Here is an 18810-nt window from a genome sequence, read left to right as displayed (position 1 = left end):
GGCAGTCTCCTGGGCTGGGGGGGGGGTCTCCCGGGCCAGGCTGTCTCCCGGGCCGTCCCCCAGGTGGGCGGTCCCCCGGGTGGGGGGTCTCCTGGGCGGGTGGTCCCCCGGGCGGGCGGTCTCCTGGGCTGGGGGGGGTCTCCCGGGCCAGGCCGTCCCCCAGGTGGGCGGTCCCCCGGGCGGGCGGTCCCCGGGCGGGCGGGCGGGCGGGCGCGTACGTAGATGATGTGGCGGCTGGAGTTCTGGTCGTCATTCCAGATGAAGAGGTCAATGAGGACGCGCTTGTTGTACTGTGTGCTCAGCACCGCCAGCTGCCGCTCCAGCTCCCACCCGGGCCCTGGGGGGGGGGGGGCGGCGCCGGCTGAGACCACGGCCCGGCCCCACCCTGGGCAGCAGACCTGGCCGCTCAAGCCATCGGGGAGCCCGGCCTGGCCCAGGACGGCCAGCTCACCGAGGCACGGGGCTGCCCCCACCCAGGCCCAGCGCTCTGTGGGTCTGCCCCGCAGCGGGAGGAGGGCCCCAGCTGGGGGGCCTGGGTCGGGGGTCACGGCCCCCTGGGAGGGGTGCTCTGAGACGGCTGCCCTGTGGCTGTGCCTCGGGGCTCCTGAGAGCAGGCAGCTGCCGGGGTGGGGGAGGTCTCCCCCCACCTGCCTGTCTGCAAGGCTGCCAGGCCCTGGCCTTACCTACGGTCTCGTTCCAGCTGTCCATGGCCACCGGCCAGCCTCCCACCATGTCCAGGATGTCCAGCAGGGGCTGGGAGTCTCGCTTCTCTATGACACCTGGGAGGGGAAGCGGCTGTCACTCACCCACGCTCCCGGCGGCTCTCAGGCCTGTGGGGGCGCCGCATGCCGGCCAGGCCCCTGCTCTCGCGGCCTCTGCACCCGCAGCACAGGAAGAGGCGGGGTGCACAGAGGCACCTGGGCGGGGGAGGGGGGGAGCTGGGCGAGAGGCCGTGTGGCCGTCACGTGGGCAGGCCTGCGCCGGTCCGGTGGGAGACAGAGCAGGGAGCCCTCCAGGGGGACCCGGGTGCTGGACGGCCACACAGCAGACAGGCTTCGGGTGGGCAGGGGGAGACTGGGGGGCCACAGGCCAGGGCAGGGGGAGACTGGGGGGGGGTGGGGCCGGGGCAGGGGGAGACGGGGGGGATTGGGTCTGGGGCAGGGAGAGACTGCGGGGGGGGGTGTTACAGGCCAGGCCAGGGGGCCACTGCGGGGGTTGGGGCCGGGGCAGGGGGACACTGGGGGGGTCGGGGCCGGGGCAGGGGGACACTGGGGGGGTTGGGGCCGGGGCAGGGGGACACTGGGGGGGTCGGGGCCAGGGTAGGGGGACACTGGGGGGGTCGGGGCTGGGGCAGGGGGAGACTGGGGGGTTGGGGCCGGGGCAGGGGGAGACTGGGGGGGTCGGGGCTGGGGCAGGGGGAGACTGGGGGGTTGGGGCCGGGGCAGGGGGAGACTGGGGGGGTCGGGGCTGGGGCAGGGGGAGACTGGGGGGTTGGGGCCGGGGCAGGGGGACACTGGGGGGTTGGGGCTGGGGCAGGGGGACACTGGGGGGGTTGGGGCTGGGGCCCCTTTAAGCTGCAGCGGGTTGTAGAGAAGCCGTCAGGTGCATCAGGTCCTGGCGGCTTGGGCGGGGCCACCGGGGTCCCGGTTCCCTTTCTGGGTGTTTCCCGGGATGCCAAGGCCTTGGGCTGCGGGCCACTCCCCCTAGGGTCCGGCGTCTTGGGCCAGGGAGCAAGGTTGGCCGGCTCACAGAAGCAGCGCCCTCAGCTGGCCAGGGCTGCCTCCTGCAGCCCCTGATCTGCGTTTCTGTGGCCAGGGTCCGGTGCGCCCCCCTCGGGCCTGCTGCCGGCACCCACCCTCAGCTGCCCCAGGCGTGGAAACCCTCCCGGACCAGAACAGGGCAGCACACACATCCATGCCACATGCTATTCACACGCATAGGCACACACACTACACACACAGCCACACACACACTGCACAGACACTACATAGACATACACTCACACACTACAGACACCACACACAACACGTATGCACACACAGTACACACACAGCCACACACACACTGCACAGACACTAAACACATACATGCACACACACACAGAGACTTCCATGGCGTACACTGTCCACACGCACACGTACACACAGTGCCCTTACACTGTGCCCTCACACAGTCCACATATGCACTACACACAGTACACAGCACACACACATGCACACGCACACGCGTGTGAGCGGCTCCTGGCTCCCAGCCAGGCCCCCACTGTCACTGTGCCCCTGTGCTGGGGTCTGGGTGTTTGTGGGGTCACAGGGCAGCTGGCAGCAAAGCCCAAGCTCTCTAGGGAGCCTGGCCCAGTGGCCGGGTTGGGGTGCAGCGCACAGACCGTGGGCTGGGCCCCCGTGCCGTGGGGTGCAGGGCTGGGCTGGGCCCGAGGGGCAGCGCCCCCACTCACTCTCGTTCATGCAGGAGCGGTACAGCGTCTTGGCCTTGGCCACGGCTGGCCGGTCCTCGGCAGTGGAGTTCTCCAGCACCGCTGTGGGCAGAGGAGGGGGCTGCACGGGGGCCCGAGGCGGCTGCTGGGGCTCCGCACCCCTGCCCCGGGCCTCCCCGGCCCTGAGGGATCCAGGCGGGCCGCGGCTTGGGCCCCTGCCCCAGGCCTCCCCGGCCCTGAGGGATCCAGGCAGGCCGCGGCTTGGGCCCCTGCCCCGGGCCTCCCCAGCCCAGAGGGACCCAGGCGGGCTGCAGCTTGGGCCCCTGTTCAGGACCTTCCCCGGCCCTGAGGGATCCAGGCAGGCCGCGGCTTGGGCCCCTGCCCCGGGCCTCCCCCCAGCCCTGAGGGACCCAGGCGGGCCGCGGCTTGGGCCCCTGTTCAGAACCTCCCCGGCCCAGAGGGACCCAGGTGGGCCGCAGCTTGGGCCCCTGTTCAGAACCTCCCCGGCCCTGAGGGACCCAGGCGGGCAGCGGCTCCTGCACCTTTGAGGACGACCTCCAGCTCGTCCCGCAGGATGTCGAAGACGCTGTAGCGGGAGTTGGTCTCGGGGATCACGTGGCGGCGCAGCCAGCCCCCGCAGGCATACTGGTAGAAGTCGTCGCACGGCTCCCGGGTCGGGTCCATGTTCTGCAGGATTCTGGCGGCTGCTCGTGCCCAGGGGCGGAGGAGGAAGAGGAGGGGCCCCGTTGCGGATGGCCGGCTGCCCAGCTCCTGTGTGTGCCCGGGGCAGGGGCTGCCACCAGGATGGCGGCCGGGACATCACTGGCATCACCCAGCCTGGATTCGTCGGCTCGGGCTGCCACTCAGGCCATGCAGCCTTGGACCCCCGTGGCCTGTCTGGGCCTGGGGTCTTTGCCGTCCACTGGGGGCCGTGGGGGGGGCCCAGCCCATAGCAGGTGCTCAGTGGTAGCCCCCAGCTGTGCACTGGGCCTGCCTCCTGGCTCCACACGGCCCAGAGGCTCCGCTCCTTCCTGGGGATGGGTGGCTGTCCCTGGGCAAGGGGCTTCTTGCCCACCCTCGGGGTTTGTCTTCTGTTGGAGGGGACGCCTGTACCCCGGGAACCCTGAGCATGCAGGGAACAGGAGGCCCCCAGTTCCCAGCTGGGATGGCTGGGCTGGGCCTACACCCCAGGACCCCTGCTCTGTCGTGGGCTAAGTGTTCTTAGTGTCTGGGGGTCTTGCAGCCAGCGCGGCCGGACCCCACGTGGGCAGCAAAGCCGTATTCAGAGGGTCTCCTGGGCCTGCTCATGGCTCCATGACAGGCGTGGGGACCCTTCCCTCCTGCGTGCACACGGGAGTCCCTCGGCCCCCACCTTGGGCAGGGCCCGGGCAGGGCTGGGGAGGCTTACCCGCCATCACGCAGCCAGGGCTGGTGCACACTTCCGACTCCTCGGGTCCTGTGATGGCTGTGGGCAAGGGGCAAGCAGCTGTGTGAGCGCCAGGGTTCTTGGGGCGTGGGCCTTAGGCAGGGGTGGGTGGAGCCAGGCCTCCCACCCGCAGCCCCGTGGGCAGATCTGCAGGGCTGTGGGGCCTCCCCAGGTGGCCAGGCCTGGGCCTTCATCCTGCCTGAGCCCGCATTCACCCGGGGACCCCTCCACGCCCCCCTTCACTGCCCCCGCAGCTGCCCCGGCCCCCAGCCAGGCACCCTGCCTCCTGCAGGCACTCGGGTGCTCAGGGCTGGCGTCCCTGCTCTGCCCAGGCCCCCCCTGCGCACGCACGGGGTGGGGGTGGGGCGGGCGCAGCTACCTCGGGCTTCTCGTTTTACCATGGTCCTCTCTTCCTCTGAGAAGCACCGGCCACTAGAAAAGGAGGGCAGCTGCTGGCCTGGGGAGAGACACGGGGCTCAGCCCAGCCCAGCCCAGCCCAGGCCAGGGGAGAGACATGGGGCTCAGCCCAGCCCAGCCCAGCCCAGGGGAGAGACATGGGGCTCAACCCAGCCCAGCCCAGCCCAGCCCAGGCCAGGAGAGAGACGTGGGGCTCAGCCCAGCCCAGCCCAGCCCAGCCCAGCCCAGGGGAGAGACATGGGGCTCAGCCCAGCCCAGCCCAGCCCAGCCCAGCCCAGGGGAGAGACACGGGCTCAGCCCAGCACACCTGTGGGCGCCCAGGCCAGGCCGGCACCGGGGAACCAGGCCCAGGCCAGGCCGGCACCGGGGAACCAGGCCCAGGCCAGGCTGGCACCGGGGAACCAGGCCCAGGCCAGGCTGGCACCGGGGAACTGGGCCCCCAGGCTGTCTCCACTGGTCTGAGCATGACAGGCTGGGTCCCCTGCCTTGCTGGCTCCGCCCCCCTGAGGGTCCCCACTCTGACAGGCCCTAGGGCCTCCTGCCCTTGACCACACAGGAGCCCCTCCCAGGGTCGCTCCCTCCCCAGCCCCCACCACACTGCCTAGGGCACAAAGCTGCGCTCCCTCCACCCCCCCATGTGGGGAGGGGCTGCCTGGCGGCACTGGTGGGGGAAGGGGTGGGGAAGGGGCAAGGACAGGGAGGGGCGGAGCCAGGCCTGCACCCTCACTCCTGGCTCTGGCTGAATCTCCCGCTAGGGAGGCACCCAGAGCCCTGGCGGGAAGGCGGGGACGGGGGCTCAGGCAGGGCGGATGAGGCTGCGTGGAAAGTGCTGGAAGCCGGGGCACCGCGCTGCTCCTCGGGGCCTGGCGATGGGAAAGCACCGTGAACCCTACGCTGGCGGCTGCGGTGAGCCAGCCCGGGACGGGCACTGTGCTCGTCTGGGGGCGACAGGAGGGGTGCTGGAGCCGCACGCGCGGAGGCACACGGGGGCCAGCACAGCTCTCAGGCCAGCAGCAGCAGGAAGGGGCCGCGGGCCCGGAGGTCATGGCTGCGCCGTGAGGGCCGTGAGACGAGAGACCAGACCTGGGACTGCGGAGGGCCACGCCCTCAGCCGGGGGCACCAGGGGACGCCTGACTCCGGCCCAAGGGTGACAGGAGGGGTGCTTCCTGCAGGACGTTGCAATGGAGGAGGGCACCCCCATCTCCGGGCAGCACTGGGCTGAGGACCCCGGCGGCTGCCCTGGCCCTGGCCGCCCGGCCGGGCCAGGCTGTTGTGGGCTGGCACAAGGGGCGGGAGTCTCACAGACGGCACCTGCACCCTGCCGCTGTTTGCCGACAGCATGGTGGGTGGGGGCAGGGGGCAGGAGAGCCCCCTCCCCCATGGAGAGGCAGTGGCCAAGAGGAAAACCCAAACAGTCACAAGGAAGAGACGGGCAGGTGGCCCGGCCCCGGCGGTGCTGAGCTCCGCCCGCCCCTAATGCAAGGAGCCAGCAGTGCTGGGACAGCAGGGGTGGGCACACAGTGAGCCCCGCCCACCCTGTAGGAAAGTGCAGCCCCCAGCGCTGACTCAGGGATGGAGTGACAGGTGACGCAGCTCTCCTCGCCAGCGCTGGGGAAGCTCAGGCAGCAACACAAGAAGGGGCCATAGCCCAGAGGATGAGACAATCACGCGTGCACCCACGCTGTCACCACCCAGCTACGTGAGGGGCCACGGGCGAATCTCTCACACAGAACGCAGTGACCGTCACAGCTCCTGGGCACAGGGTGCAGCCTGCGGAGGTGGGGGAGGAGCAGGCTGACGGGCGACCCCGGGTCTCCAGCCACGGCACGTCTAGCTCACTCGGTCTCATCGCGGGGAAAGCAGCAAAGCCCAGCTGGGGGGCACCAGGCAGCATCTGGCCAGGGCTCCCCGGAAACGTCAAAGTATGAGGATCCATCATGGCCATGGATCTGGGGATCCACCAAGCCACGGATCTGGGGAATCCACCATGACCACGGATCTGGGGATCCACCAAGCCATCTGGGGATCCACCATGACCACGGATCTGGGGATCCACCACGCCATGGATCTGGGGAATCCACCATGACCACGGATCTGGGGATCCACCAAGCCATGGATCTGGGGATCCACCAAGCCACGGATCTGGGGAATCCACCATGACCACGGATCTGGGGATCCACCAAGCCATCTGGGGATCCACCATGACCACGGATCTGGGGATCCACCATGACCACAGATCTAGGGATCCACCACGACCACAGATCTGGGGATCCACCATGACCATGGATCTGAGGATCCACCATGACCACGGATCTGGGGATCCACCATGACCACAGATCTGGGGATCCACCAAGCCATCTGAGGATCTGCCGTGGCCAAGGATCTGAGATCCAGCATGGCCACCGGGAGCCTGCAGAGACTCACGGTGTCTCCTGGGCAGAGCCCTGGGACAGGGCGGGACACGGGGGACACCGAGAAGCCCCTGTGAGTGTGGGGCTTAGCGAGCAGTGCTCGTCCACGTTGCTTGTCCCTGTGACGACACCTCAGACCGACGTGAAATGTTAACCGCTGGGGAGACTGGGGCTGAGTGCGCGGCCTCTCTCTGCCACGTCTGCCTCAGTGAGTGAAGCTTCTAAAGAGCGTCCCCGCCGCGGTGGCTGCTGGCCGAGGGGCGCGTGTCCCCCCGGGCACTCCCCACGCGTGTCCCTCGCCCCACAGCAGCTTGGGAGTGCCACCCTCTGCTCCCTTTTCTTGTTGATTTTTTTTTTTTAAAGATTTATTTATTTATTTGAAAGCCACAGTGAGAGAGAGAGAGAGAGACAGAGAGGGAGGGAGAGAGAGGGAGAGGTCTTCCATCTGCTGGTTCACTCCCCAAATGGCTGCAACAGCCATGTCTGGGGCAGGCAGGAGCCAGGAGCCAGTGCAGGGACCCAAGGACCTGGGCCGTCTTCCACTGCTTTCTCAGGCCATAGCAGGGAGCTGGCTCAGAAGTGGAGCAGCCGGGACTCGAACCGGTGCCCATATGGGATGCCAGCACCACAGATGGCGGCTCTATCTGCTAGGCCGCCCCGGCCTCTCTGCTCCCGGCGCCCCCTCCCTGCTCCCGGAACCCCCTCCCTGCTCCTGGCGCCCCCTCCCTGCTCCTGGTGCCCCCTCCCTGCTCCTGGCGCCCCCTCCCTACTCCCGGCGCCCCCTCCCTGCTCCCTGCGCCCCCTCCCTGCTCCTGGTGCCCCCTCCCTGCTCCTGGCGCCCCCTCCCTGCTCCCAGTGCCCCCTCCCTGCTCCCTGCTCCCCCTCCCTGCTCCCTGCGCCCCCTCCCTGCTCCCGGCACCCCCCCGGGTCACCTCCGCACGCGGCCACCCTGAGACTCCGTGCAAGGCACTCAGCGTCTTTCTGAAGGTTTGGTTTCTTTAGGACAAACAAACCTGAAGTCGTGTAAGGCCTGACGTGGGCCTCTCCCTCCCCCTCCCCCTTCCCGGCTCCCTCTCCCTCTCCTCCCTCTCTCTCTCTCTCCCTCTCCATCTCCACCTCCTCCTCTCCCTCTCCCTCCCCCTCCCTCCCCCTCTCCCCTTCTCCCTCCCCCTCCCTGTATCTCACTCTCTCTCCCTCTCCTCCCTCTCTCTCTCTCTCCCTCTCCCCTCCTCCCCTCCCCCTCCCCTCCCCCTTCCCACTGCCCTCTCTCCCTCCCTCCCTCCACACACAGAGGGCCGTGCTACAGAGGACGCTGTTGGGCGGACTCTACCCCAAGGCTGAGGGCCCCAGAGACATCATGCTGACAAACCAGCTCCAACCAGTCGCAGGCAGTCGCATCCTCAGGTGGCAAACACTCCTTCTCCAGTGGGAGCCCCCCCCCCCCAGCAGCGCGGATTCCCCAGGGAGAAGCAGCAGCCCTCCGGCCCCCGATGTGGTGAGCGGCAGGGGCTCCCCGCCCCGCGGCCCTCACCCGAGCCCCGCACACTGCCCACCACTCTGGCTCTCCCAGACTGGGCTCGGGGCCCTTCCCCGTCCCCGGCCCCAGGACGGGGCGTGACGGCGGTGGTCCTGCTCCGATCCGCCTGGCAGACCCCGACTGTCGCCGTCGTTCTCTGGAGGGCCCGGGCGTCAGACTCGCTCGCTGGTCCTCGTGGGAGGGGGAGGTTCTCGTGGGCCAGGGGCTCCCCACTCAGCCTGACCGCGGTCAGCTGGCCCAGCGGCCACGCCGCGGGAGCCCGGTCTTAGGGAGCGGCGCTCTGAGATGCTCGGCGCTGGGGCCGTTTTTTTTAAGAATCAGTATCTGGGGGGGGGGGGGGCCTGCACTGCAGTCGGTTTGAGACCCGGCTGTTCCACTTCCATCCAGCTCTTTGCCATGGTCTGGGACAGCAGTGGAGGACGGCCCAAGTCCCTGGGCCCTGCACCCGCGTGGGAGACCTGGAGGAAGCTCCTGGCTCCTGGCTTCAGATCGGCGCAGCCCCAGCTGTTGCAGCCATTTGGGGAGTGAACCAGCGGGTGGAAGATTCTCTCTCCCCCTCCCTCTCTCTCTTTCTCTCTCTCTCCCCCTCCCTCTGCCTCTCTGTGACTCTGTCTTTCAAATAAATAAACCAATCTTTAAAAAGAATCCATTTGAAAAGCAGCCTGTTGTGAACTGCAGAGATAACAGTGTGTGGGCTACGCGGCGTCACGATGGCGCTGAGTGGGGCTTGGTGACGTGGAGGGCCGTCCCAGAAAACCCCGGGAGACGGAGTCCGAGGCAGGCACGCGCAGAGAGGCGGTGGGGCCTCTAGGGCTGAGTGGGAGACAGAGCACACGAGCTCAGGACGGAGGCGCCGTGGACCACGCAGTCTGCACAAAGACCGTGGCCACGTTTCCCAACACAAACAGATGCTGGCAACGCTCAGATCCTGGAATCCCAACGAGCCCAAAGCAGAAAGAGCCGAAAGCTGTCTCAGCGTCCCAAAGGCAAAGAGGGAGCCACCCAGGGGAACGCGCTCAGGGCAGCAGGGAGACGTCTCCCGGGCACCAGAGCTCGGACGGCAGCGGGGGAGCCACCAAGCCCTCGGCCCCCCCGAGTGCACACGCACAAACCCTGGCCGTGCTGATGGGCGCTGTTTCCTTATTTCTAAAGATTTAGAAATAAATGGCAGAGTGACAGGTGGTGGGGGGAGAACTTGTCAGTCTGCTGGTTCACTCCCTGAATGGCTTCAACAGCCAGGAATGGTCCAGGCAAAGCCAGCAGCCTGGCGCTCCATCCGGGTCTCCCACGTGGTGCAGGGGCCAAAGCTCTTGGGCCGTCTTCCGCTGCTCTCCCAGGCCCTTGGCAGGGAGCTGGACGGGAAGAGGAGCAGCCGGGACTGGAGCCCGTGCCCATGTGGGTGCCGGCGTCGCTGCAGCTGGTGTCCGCCCTGCACCACGAGGCTGGCGCCGATAGATTCCTTGAGGCACCTCTAGCCTGTCTGACCACCACCGTGCTTGTGATGGGCCCGTGCTGAGGTCTGGCCGGGCCGTGGCTGCCGTGGACTGAATCTCGTGTCTACCCTGGTCCAGCAGCAACCAGGATGGGGGGGGAGGGGGAGGAAGAGGGGGGAGGAGGAGGAGGGGGAGAAAGAAGGGGAGGGGGAGGAGAGGGGAGGAGAGGGGAAAGAGGAAGAGGAGGAAGGGGGGATGAGGGAGGAGGGGAGGGGAGGGGGGGAGGAGGAGGAGGTGGGGGTGAGGAAGGAGGGGGGAGGAGGAAGAGGAGGAGGAAGAGGAGGTGGGGGTGAGGGAGGAGGGGGAGAAGTAGTCGGCCAGTGCCCTCACTCTGTCCACCATGTGAGGACGGACTGAGAGGGGGGCCGTCTCTGGCCAGGGAGAGCCCTGGCCAGGAACCCAACCCACCGCCTTCTCCATCCCTGTTCCCGCCCTCCAGAATGGAGGGGAAGTTCGGTTTTCGAAGCCTGTGGCCGGTGGTGTCAGGTGGTGTCGTTACCGCCGCCCAGTCCCCATGCGTCTCTGGGGACCTCGCTCAGACAGAGGCTGGCGCGGCCGGCGCTGGGTCTCTGACGTGCTAACGAGCTCCCGGGGGCTGACACCCGTTCCCATGAAACCCGTGATTCACCCGCAGCGCTGCCCAGGTGCGGCGCCCGGGGACGGCGGCCCCTGTGCCAGAGGCGGAGAAGGCAGAAGCCAAACCCGCTCGTGGGGACTGCTCGGGACCCAGAAGCTGCCGAAGAACGCGCCTTCCTTCCCCACAAGAACAAGCCGGATGGTCACCGCGACCCAGGGCAGGAGGAAACCAGAAATCCGAGTGAGGACGGACGAGGCGGTGATCTCAGCTTTGCAGGCCCAGGGGGACGTGCGTGACACCCAGGGGAGGAGGAACCAGCTGCCGCCGGAAGTGGATCCTTGAGGCCGGCCTGGGGCCGGCTGGGCCCCTACACGGGGGTTCTGAACTCACAAGGTCTCTCCACCTCCTGCGGCTGGCAGCGGTGGCTCTCAGGTCCCCTGTGGCCTGGGAAAGCAGTGGAGGACGGCCCAAGTCCCTGGGCCCCTGCACCCGCGTGGGAGACCTGGAGGAAGCTCCTGGCTCCTGGCTTCGGATCAGCCCAGCTCCAGCTGTTATGGCCATCTGAGGAGAGAACCAGCGGATGGAAGACACCCCCCACCCTGTCTCTCCTCTCTGTGCAACTCTGACTTTCGAATAAATAAATAAATCTTCAAAAAATAAACAGTGGATGAAACCCCCCACGCGGGGTTCATGGAATATTCTAGAAAGATGACAGACCTGGTACTTGCGCATTTTCAAGCCGTCGCCACCGTTAATAATCACCTAATGTTTGCACGCAGAGCGGGAATTTGCAGTGGGCACGGTGCCGGGCTAAGCCGCCCGGGGAAGCCCACCTCCCTCACTGCGGAGCCAGCGCCAGTCCTGGCCGCTCTGCTCTGACCCAGCTCCCGCTGCGGCCCCCGGGGGGGCAGCTGAGAGTCGGGGTTCCCTCGTCCACGCGGGGACCTGGGTGGGGCTCTGGGCTCCTGGCTTCAGCCCCGCCGTCGCAGCCATCCGGGGTGTGACCTCTGTCTCCGCCTTTCAAACAAATACATGAATGAATATTTTTGAAAAGCTGGTGGGAGCGGTCAGCAGCAGGGAGTAAACCGGCCGCCTGCTGTGCCTGGACTTGCAGCAGGAGAGGGGGAGGGACCGCAGCCAAAGGCTGCTCAGTTGCAACACTGTTCTCTTAGAGGAAAGACCAGAAGATTGGATACAGAAAGCCCAGAAGTGTTGTCTTAGCGCCGAGTCTACTGCCAGTGGAAGTCACACCCTGTGCGCTGGCTGCGGCTTCCCAAAGCCCACTCACACCCGTCCTCTAAAATTGTTTTAAAGGATTCATTTGAGCCTGCACTGCGGCTCACTAAGCTAATCCTCCACCTGCAGTGCCGGCACACCGGGTTCTAGTCCCGGTCGGGGCGCCAGATTCTGTCCCGGTTGCCCCTCTTCCAGGCCAGCTCTCTGCTGTGGCCCGGGAGTGCAGTGGAGGATGGCCCAGGTGCTTGGGCCCTGCACCCCATGGGAGACCAGGAGAAGCACCTGGCTCCTGGCTTCGGATCAGCACAGCGCTGGCCGTAGTGGCTATTTGGGGGGTGAACCAGTGGATGGAGGACCTTTCTCTCTCTCTCTCTCTCTCTCTCTCTCTAACTCTGCCTGTCAAAAAAAAAAAAAAAAAAAAAAAAAAGGATTCCTTTGAAAAGTAGAGTGACAGAGAGAGGGGGAGAAACAGAGACAGCCAGCCAGATGAGGGACAGACATGACAGATGGGGGATAGATGACAGATGATGACAGATAGATGATTGGTTGATTGATTGATAGATAAACGAGAGAGCTCTCCCACCTGCTGGTTCACTCTGCAGACGCCCACAGCAGCCAGGGCTGGGCCGGGGGCTCCGCCTGGTCTCCCAGCGCCTGGCCCTCATCCGCTGCCTCCCAGGCGCGTCGGCAGGGAGCTGACCGAGAGCCAGGCCATACGGAGATGGGGACAGGTGAAATAAAAACAACTGGACAGGAAAGCGGAGCCTCCGACGGGCCTCCGATGGGGAGCTGCGGACGAGGAAGCCGAGGACGGCTCGGGGAGCAGGTGCTGCCCTCCCCCTGGCTGGGCTGTGCACGGACACCACTGCATTGCCAAGGACGAGGCCGGGTGCACCCAAAAGCCGTGGGCGGGTGGGGCCGTCAGGGACCAGAATGGGAATCGGGCGCTCTGTGTTCCATCGGCGGGGCTGCGGGGTGGCTGGGAAGCGTGATGGAGCCCTTTCGCCCGCCTCCCTCTCACAACTCAGGAAACCCGCGGGGTCCCCGGCCCTGCAGCGACTCCGCAGAGGGGCTTGGGCACCCGGAGACCCCCAGGCCAGAGAGTGGCATCTCCGGCTTTGGGAGACCACGGTCTCCATCTCAACTCTTCGGCTTCGCTGTCCTGGCTGTGACCATAAAACTTGACTTACACAAGGAGCCCCGGGCCGGCTGTGGCCAGACTGCGGGTGCTCGGAGGAGGGGCTCCTGGGGGCAGTCCCCCTACCGTGACTTCTACAAAGGCATTTTGTTTTCTATAAAAAGAGCTTTATCTATGAACTTTATTTATTTTTTGGTAAAGATTCACTTATTAATTTGAAAGTCAGAGTTACACACACACACACACACACAGAGAGAGAGAGAGAGAGAGAGAGAGAGAGAGGTCTTCCATCTGCTGGTTCACTCCCCAAGTGGCCACAATGGCTGGAGCTGGGCCGATCCAAAGCCAGGAGCCAGGAGTTTCCTCCAGGTCTCCCAGATGGGGGCAGGGTCCCAAGGACCTGGGCCATCTTATTCTGCTGTCCCAGGCCACAGCAGAGAGCTGGATGGGAAGTAGAGCAGCAGGGACTCGAACCAGCGCCCATATGGGATGCCGGCACTGCAGGCAGTGGCTTTACCTGCTATGCCACAGCGCAGGCCCCAATATCTATGAACTTTAGAGATAACAAATACAAGAAACGAATCTAAGCTAGCCATGTGAAGGTTGGGAGTATAAAGTGTCCAGGCTGGATGAGGGAAATGGAGCGAGCGAAGAGGAAGAGGAGGTGATGGAACACAACACGGCAGAAACCGTGCATCTGGGTAAGCGCCAGGGCGTGGCCGGACAGGAGCCTCGCGGAGAGGCCGGCCCAGAGCCTGCCGTGCATGAGGGCAGAGGCGGGGCTGAAAACAGAGCTTACGGCACGGGGGTCCCTCGTCCCTGTGTGCCGTGGGAGACACCTGGACACAGGATTTTATTAAATGCGTGCGGAGAAACCACTTGTAGAATTTACGCACGAGTTTGTATTCACAATGTGACACAGCCGCAAACAGGCGCAAGAGGGGGCGCGCACGTGACAGCGGCAAGAGCAAGGGGGGTGGGCCCAGCACCCACAGCTTCAAGGATCAGCGAAGCGCAGCCCTGTGGGGGGGGGCATGACTGACCTCGCGGGGGGGGGCTCTGTGGCTGACCTCGCTGGGGGGGCGCCGTGGCAGACCTCGATGTGGGGGGGAGCGCTGTGTCTGACCTTGCGGGGGGGGCCGTGGCTGACCTCACGGGGGGGGGCCGTGGCTGACCTCGATGTGGGGGGGAGCGCTGTGTCTGACCTTGCGGGGGGGCCGTGGCTGACCTCGCGGGGGGGGGCTCTGTGGCTGACCTCGCGGGGGGGGGCCGTGGCTGACCTCGCTGGGGGGCGTCGTGGCTGACCTCGCGGGGGGGCCGTGGCTGACCTCGATGTGGGGGGGAGCGCTGTGTCTGACCTTGCGGGGGGGGCCGTGGCTGACCTCGCGGGGGCTTCCGTCGCATCTCGTGGGCAGACTCAGCCGGGCAGGCTCCAAGGAGCGCGCCCAGCACACGGGCACCCGGGTACTTGTGAACCTGACCAAGCCTTAGCCCTAAAGCAAGCCCCACGGACGTCCAAAATCACTCAGATCACAGTGAATTCCGCCACAAGCCCGCCTCTCTGACGACAGCACCACCAGGTCGGGATCGGGTGACTAAAACCACCCCGGGGGGCCCACTGCTGCCCGGGGGCTGCGGTGGTCTCTGGCCCTGCGTCTGGAAATTTGAGAAAAAGAAATAAATAATTCACAAGCCGAGGAAAAAATCGTGACGGGAGGAGAAAACACTGAGAAACGGACCCTGAGGCCAAGGTCGGCTTGGGGGTCATCGCTGGGGGGGCAGCACTGGCCCTGCAGGGGGTCAGGAGGGCTGGGGGCAGACCTGGCCCTCACAGCCCAAGGGATGGCGGCAGGTGGAGGCTGGGGAGGTCTGTCCTGCAGGGTGGGCTCCTGCTCCCCGCCAGGCTCAGAACAGATGAGGGCCCCCACCCCCCGCACCCCCCAGCTCCCCGCAGGCCTCACCAGCCCAGTGGGCTCTGGACAGACCGCAGGTCTGGGCTCCCCAGGGCGAGTGGGCGCCCCCTGCCCACAGTGCCCTTGCAGGAGGCCCCAGGCCAGAGACCACGTGGGTGCCGGCGGAGGACGGTCCCCCCAGCTCCCCGCAGTGGGGAACGTTCTAGACAGAGCCCGGGGGCCACTGGAGCTTCCGCCGGGTCCTGGGCCCCCCCCACTGCAGGAGTGCGACCCCCGCCTGAGAGCACAGGGCTCAGAGGGGGCAGGGCTGCCCGGGCAGGGGCGGGGCACAGCTTGGGGGTGTCCAGGTCTGCCTGGCGCCCAGGTGCCCTTGTCCCGAGAGGGGCGCGGTCTCGGCTCCCCCGGACCGATGTCAGCACAGGGGGGCGCGGGACTGGGGGAGCCGGAGAGGGCGCCGCTCGAGGTCTCCTCCTCCACTGCCCGCCCCGCGACCGCGGCGAGGTCAGCAGGGGCAGCAGGTGGCGGGGAGGAGCCCGCGGACCCTTTCCTGGGGCGGGCGGCGGGCGGCGGGCGGCGGGCGGCGGGGCGGCGCGGGAGGCGGCGGGCGGCGGGCGGCGGGCGGCGGGCGGCGGGCGGCGCGGGAGGCGGCGGGCGGCGGGCGGCGCGGGGGGCGGCCAGGTGAGCCGCCCGTCCCCAGTGCGGGAGCGCGGGCTCCTGCTGCCGGGCCGCCCCGGAACTGCAGCCGCGCCTGCCTGGGGGCGCGCCGCGGCGGGGAGGGGGCGCCGGCCGTGGGGCGGGGGAGGCTGGTTTGCGGCACCCCCGGAGCCCCGCAGAGGCAGAGGCAGAGGCGGGCGGTGCAGAGCCCGCGGCAGCCGCGGCGCCGGCCCGAGGAGGGGCAGAGCTTTCTGGAAGGGCTGCCGGCGCCCTGCAGTCCGTGTGCCTCTCCGCAGCCGCAGCTGGTGGCGCGGCCAGGCAGACGCTGGGCGTCCCGGGCGCAGGTGCCGGCAGGGCCGGCTGTCACTCACCTCTGCCGTAGAGGACGCCCAGCGCGGCCAGGGCTCCAGCCAGCAGCAGCAGCAGCAGCAGCAGCCCCCACTCCAGGAAGCCCCAGCGCCCGGGGGCGGGCCGGCCGGCTCTCTCCACCGTCCCCCCGGGGCTCTCCGACTTCTCCATCAGCAAGGCTCTGCACGGGAAAGCGCAGTGAGCGAGCCGCCGGCCGGGGCTGGAGGGGCTGACCTGGCTGGGAGCAGGCGTCCTGTGCTTTGGGACGCTCTGTCCCCGGCTCCGGCTCCAGGCCCACAGCCCGGCCCTGGGCGCCTGGGGTCAGGGCGCTCATGTCGGCCCTGGACGCGGTCTCTGAGTGTGGGCGTCCTGTGGCGTGGTGGTGGGGCTTCCCCATGCTCCTCCGGGCAGAGGGTGGCCGAGCAGTGTTCCGCTCCCCGCTGGGTGGGCACAGGGACTCCGGGCTCCCTGCTGTGCAGTGGGGGAGCTGCCGGCTTGCTCTTGCTCGGGGGTCCTGGGCCTGCGGCCCGGGCGCTGGTGAGGGGTGGATGTGCCCCATGCACACGCTGACCAGTCGGGGTGGGTAGGGCCGGGCAGCCTCGAGGCTTCCTCCCCTGCCTCACCCCTACGGGTGAGCCAGCCACGGGCTGAAGGACCCACAGGGTAGGGAGAGACTGCAGCTATGGGCAGGGTCGACAGGTGGCAGTGAGGGCTGGGGGGGCGGGAGAGCAGGCTCAGAAGGCACCAGGCGCCGTGTGCACGCGTGTGCAAGTGTGCACCGGTGTGCATGCGTGTGCGAGTGTGCACCTGTGTGCATGCGTGTGCGAGTGTGCACCTGTGGGGGGCCGTGTGCATGCGTGTGTGAGTGTGCACCTGTGTTGGGCCGTGTGCATGCGTGTGTGCCTGGATGACCGCTGCTCGCACTCACAGCCCAGCACCTGGGGAAGCAGGCCCACACCTGGCCGGCACCCAGCAGCCGGAGGACTGGGGAGAGACCAGAGGAAGACAAGCCCAGTCCTGCTCTCCCTCTCGGTGGTGCCGGCCGCTGACGGGCCACCGGCCAGGTTGGATGGTCTCACCGTATGCCCCCGTGGCTCTGCCTGGTTCTGGACCCAGCTCACGGGGGTCGCCGACCACACGGCCACCTTGAGTGGGAAGGACTTGCCAGCGGGGTCCCGGCCTGGCGGTCGGGGGGATGCCTGCGTTTCCCTGAGCGCTCCGTGCTGAGCGGGGCCTGGCACATTCCCTGCTCCCCACCTGGCCCTGAGCCAGAGCCTCCCACCCAGCTCCGCCCGCCCTGGGGCTTGCTGGGAACCTGGGCAGAGGGGCTCCGCACACCCTCGGAAGTCCCCAGGGTCTCTGTCATCTCCCCGGACAACTCCATCTGCCCGGCGGCCAAGGCTGAGCTTTGGAGCCCTCCTGACCCCTTGCTCGACTCCCTGGCCCCATCCGGGCCTTGGCCTCTGAGTACATCTGGGATCTGACCTCTCTGCCTCTCACACCTGCTCCAGCCCCTCCGCTCCCCTGGGCTGCCCCAGCACCTCCGAAGGGCTCTGTCCCCCATCGCTCCTGGGGGGGGTCGGCCCCCTGACCTGGAAGAGAGAGGATGGCCCTCCCCTGCTCTGGGTGGTGCCTGTGCCCCTCTGGCTGGTCTCAGGACCCTCTGTGCCCCCACCCACTTCACCCTGGGCCTCCTCCAGCCTCACCTTCCCCATCCTCACACAGGCCCCTCCTCGGAGCCCCTTGGTCTGGAGCCCCTTCCTGGTGGGGCCTTCCCTGACCTGGGCTCCGGGTCAGCCCAGCAAGCCGCAGCCCCTCCCCTGCCGGCCGTGTGTCCCGCCCCCGTCATGTATTTCCATCTCCACTCCTGCATCCCCGTGGACCGCCAGCCAGCAGGGGAGGAGGGCTCCGTCAGAGGTCACCCCCCGGAACCCCCCCCCCCGCCCGGCCCAGGCATCCGTCAACATCTGCTGAAAATGAACGGGGAGGGAGCCGTGCACAAATAGAAACGCTGGGCAGGTCCACCGGCTCCTAACTCCACCTGGGCCAGCCATCACCCTCACCCCTGCTCCTTACTCTGCGTGGGTCAGCCAACACCCTCACCCCTGCTCCTTACTCTGCGTGGGTCAGCCAACACCCTCACCCCTGCTCCTAACTCTGTGTGGGCCAGCCAACACCCTCACCCCTGCTCCTACCTCCACCTGGGCCAGCCAACACCCTCACTCTTGCTCTTAGCTCTACTTGGGCTCAGCTAACTCACCCTCACCCCTGCTTTAACTCCACCAGGGCTTAGTTAACACCCTCACCCCTGCTCCTAACTCTGCGTGGGTTGGTCAACACCCTCACCCGTGCTCCTAACTCTGTGTGGGTCAGTCAACACCCTCAACCCTGCTCCTAACTCTGTGTGGGTCAGCCAACACCCTCACCTCACCCCTGCTCTACCTCCACCTGGGCCAGCCAACACCCTCAACCCTGCTCCTAACTCCACCTGGGGCAGCCAACACCCTCACCCCTGCTCCTAACTCCACCTGGGCCAGCCATCACCCTCACCTCACCCCTGCTCTAACTCCACCAGGGCTCAGTTAACACCCTCACCCCTGCTCCTAACTCCGCGTGGCTCAGCTAACTCACCGGTGCATTCTGGGAGTTCACTTCCTGCTGTTTCCAGGCACTTGATGACCAGGGCACAGTGAGGCCACGGGGCTGCACTGCTGGAGAGGGAGCCCAGGAGGCTGCGTGCCCAGTGCAGCTGTGCAGAGGGGCCGCCCGACCCAGAGGCCCCGCAGGCCCCCTCAGACGACCTGGGTGCTTGGGGGGGTTCAAGACGCCCCCAGGCAAGTGGGGTACAGGCTCCTCGAAGCAAACCGCAGCCTCTGATCACGGCTCTGGGGAGGCTGTGGCAGGGCGGCCGCGGACTGCGCCAGCCGGCCAGGGGTGCCGTGGACCGCGCCAGCCGGCCAGGGTTGGCTCCCAGGGAGGAGGAGCAGGTGGCAGCGTCAGGTGGGGCCGGGTGGCTTCCTGGCTTCTGGAACCCTTTGTGATGCAGGTTGGCTTCCAAGGGGCTGGTCACTCCTGTCCAGTCCGGGAGTTCCACAGGGGACGGAGTGGGGGAGGGGCAGAGCATGGCCTCTGGCCCCTCTCGCTTGCGTTGCTCACACCCTCAGTCCACAGGGGCCCACCCGGGAGATGTTGGCAGCGATTCTTTCCCCACCGCCTGGGAGGGCTTTG

The 18810-nt window shown here is 67.4% G+C and overlaps 1 protein-coding gene across 4 annotated transcripts in view; it reads right to left on the bottom strand.

The window, feature by feature from the left end:
• MMEL1 (membrane metalloendopeptidase like 1) overlaps positions 1–18623 on the bottom strand; it is a 28791-nt gene extending 10168 nt beyond the window's left edge. For 2 of the 4 annotated variants that reach the window (XM_070077091.1, XM_070077090.1), the window contains exons 1-8: positions 18214–18622; positions 15606–15763; positions 4237–4314; positions 3840–3896; positions 2974–3135; positions 2453–2533; positions 684–779; positions 219–337 (exon numbers count right to left, since the gene is read on the bottom strand). In XM_070077091.1, the coding sequence (XP_069933192.1) occupies positions 219–337; positions 684–779; positions 2453–2533; positions 2974–3135; positions 3840–3896; positions 4237–4314; positions 15606–15763; positions 18214–18221 (759 nt within the window). In that variant the 5' untranslated portion in view covers positions 18222–18622. Of the gene's footprint in view, positions 1–218; positions 338–683; positions 780–2452; positions 2534–2973; positions 3136–3839; positions 3897–4236; positions 4315–15605; positions 15764–18213 lie in introns of all 4 variants that reach the window. The other 2 variants (XM_070077089.1, XM_070077092.1) reach the window with 2 other exon arrangements.
• Positions 18624–18810: the final 187 nt, after the last annotated feature.

This window comes from Oryctolagus cuniculus, chromosome 7, assembly GCF_964237555.1.
Source record: "Oryctolagus cuniculus chromosome 7, mOryCun1.1, whole genome shotgun sequence".
Lineage (NCBI taxonomy): Eukaryota > Metazoa > Chordata > Mammalia > Lagomorpha > Leporidae > Oryctolagus > Oryctolagus cuniculus.
The sequence above is the reverse complement of the archived record's forward strand: the minus strand, read 5'-3'. Positions and strand labels throughout refer to the sequence as shown.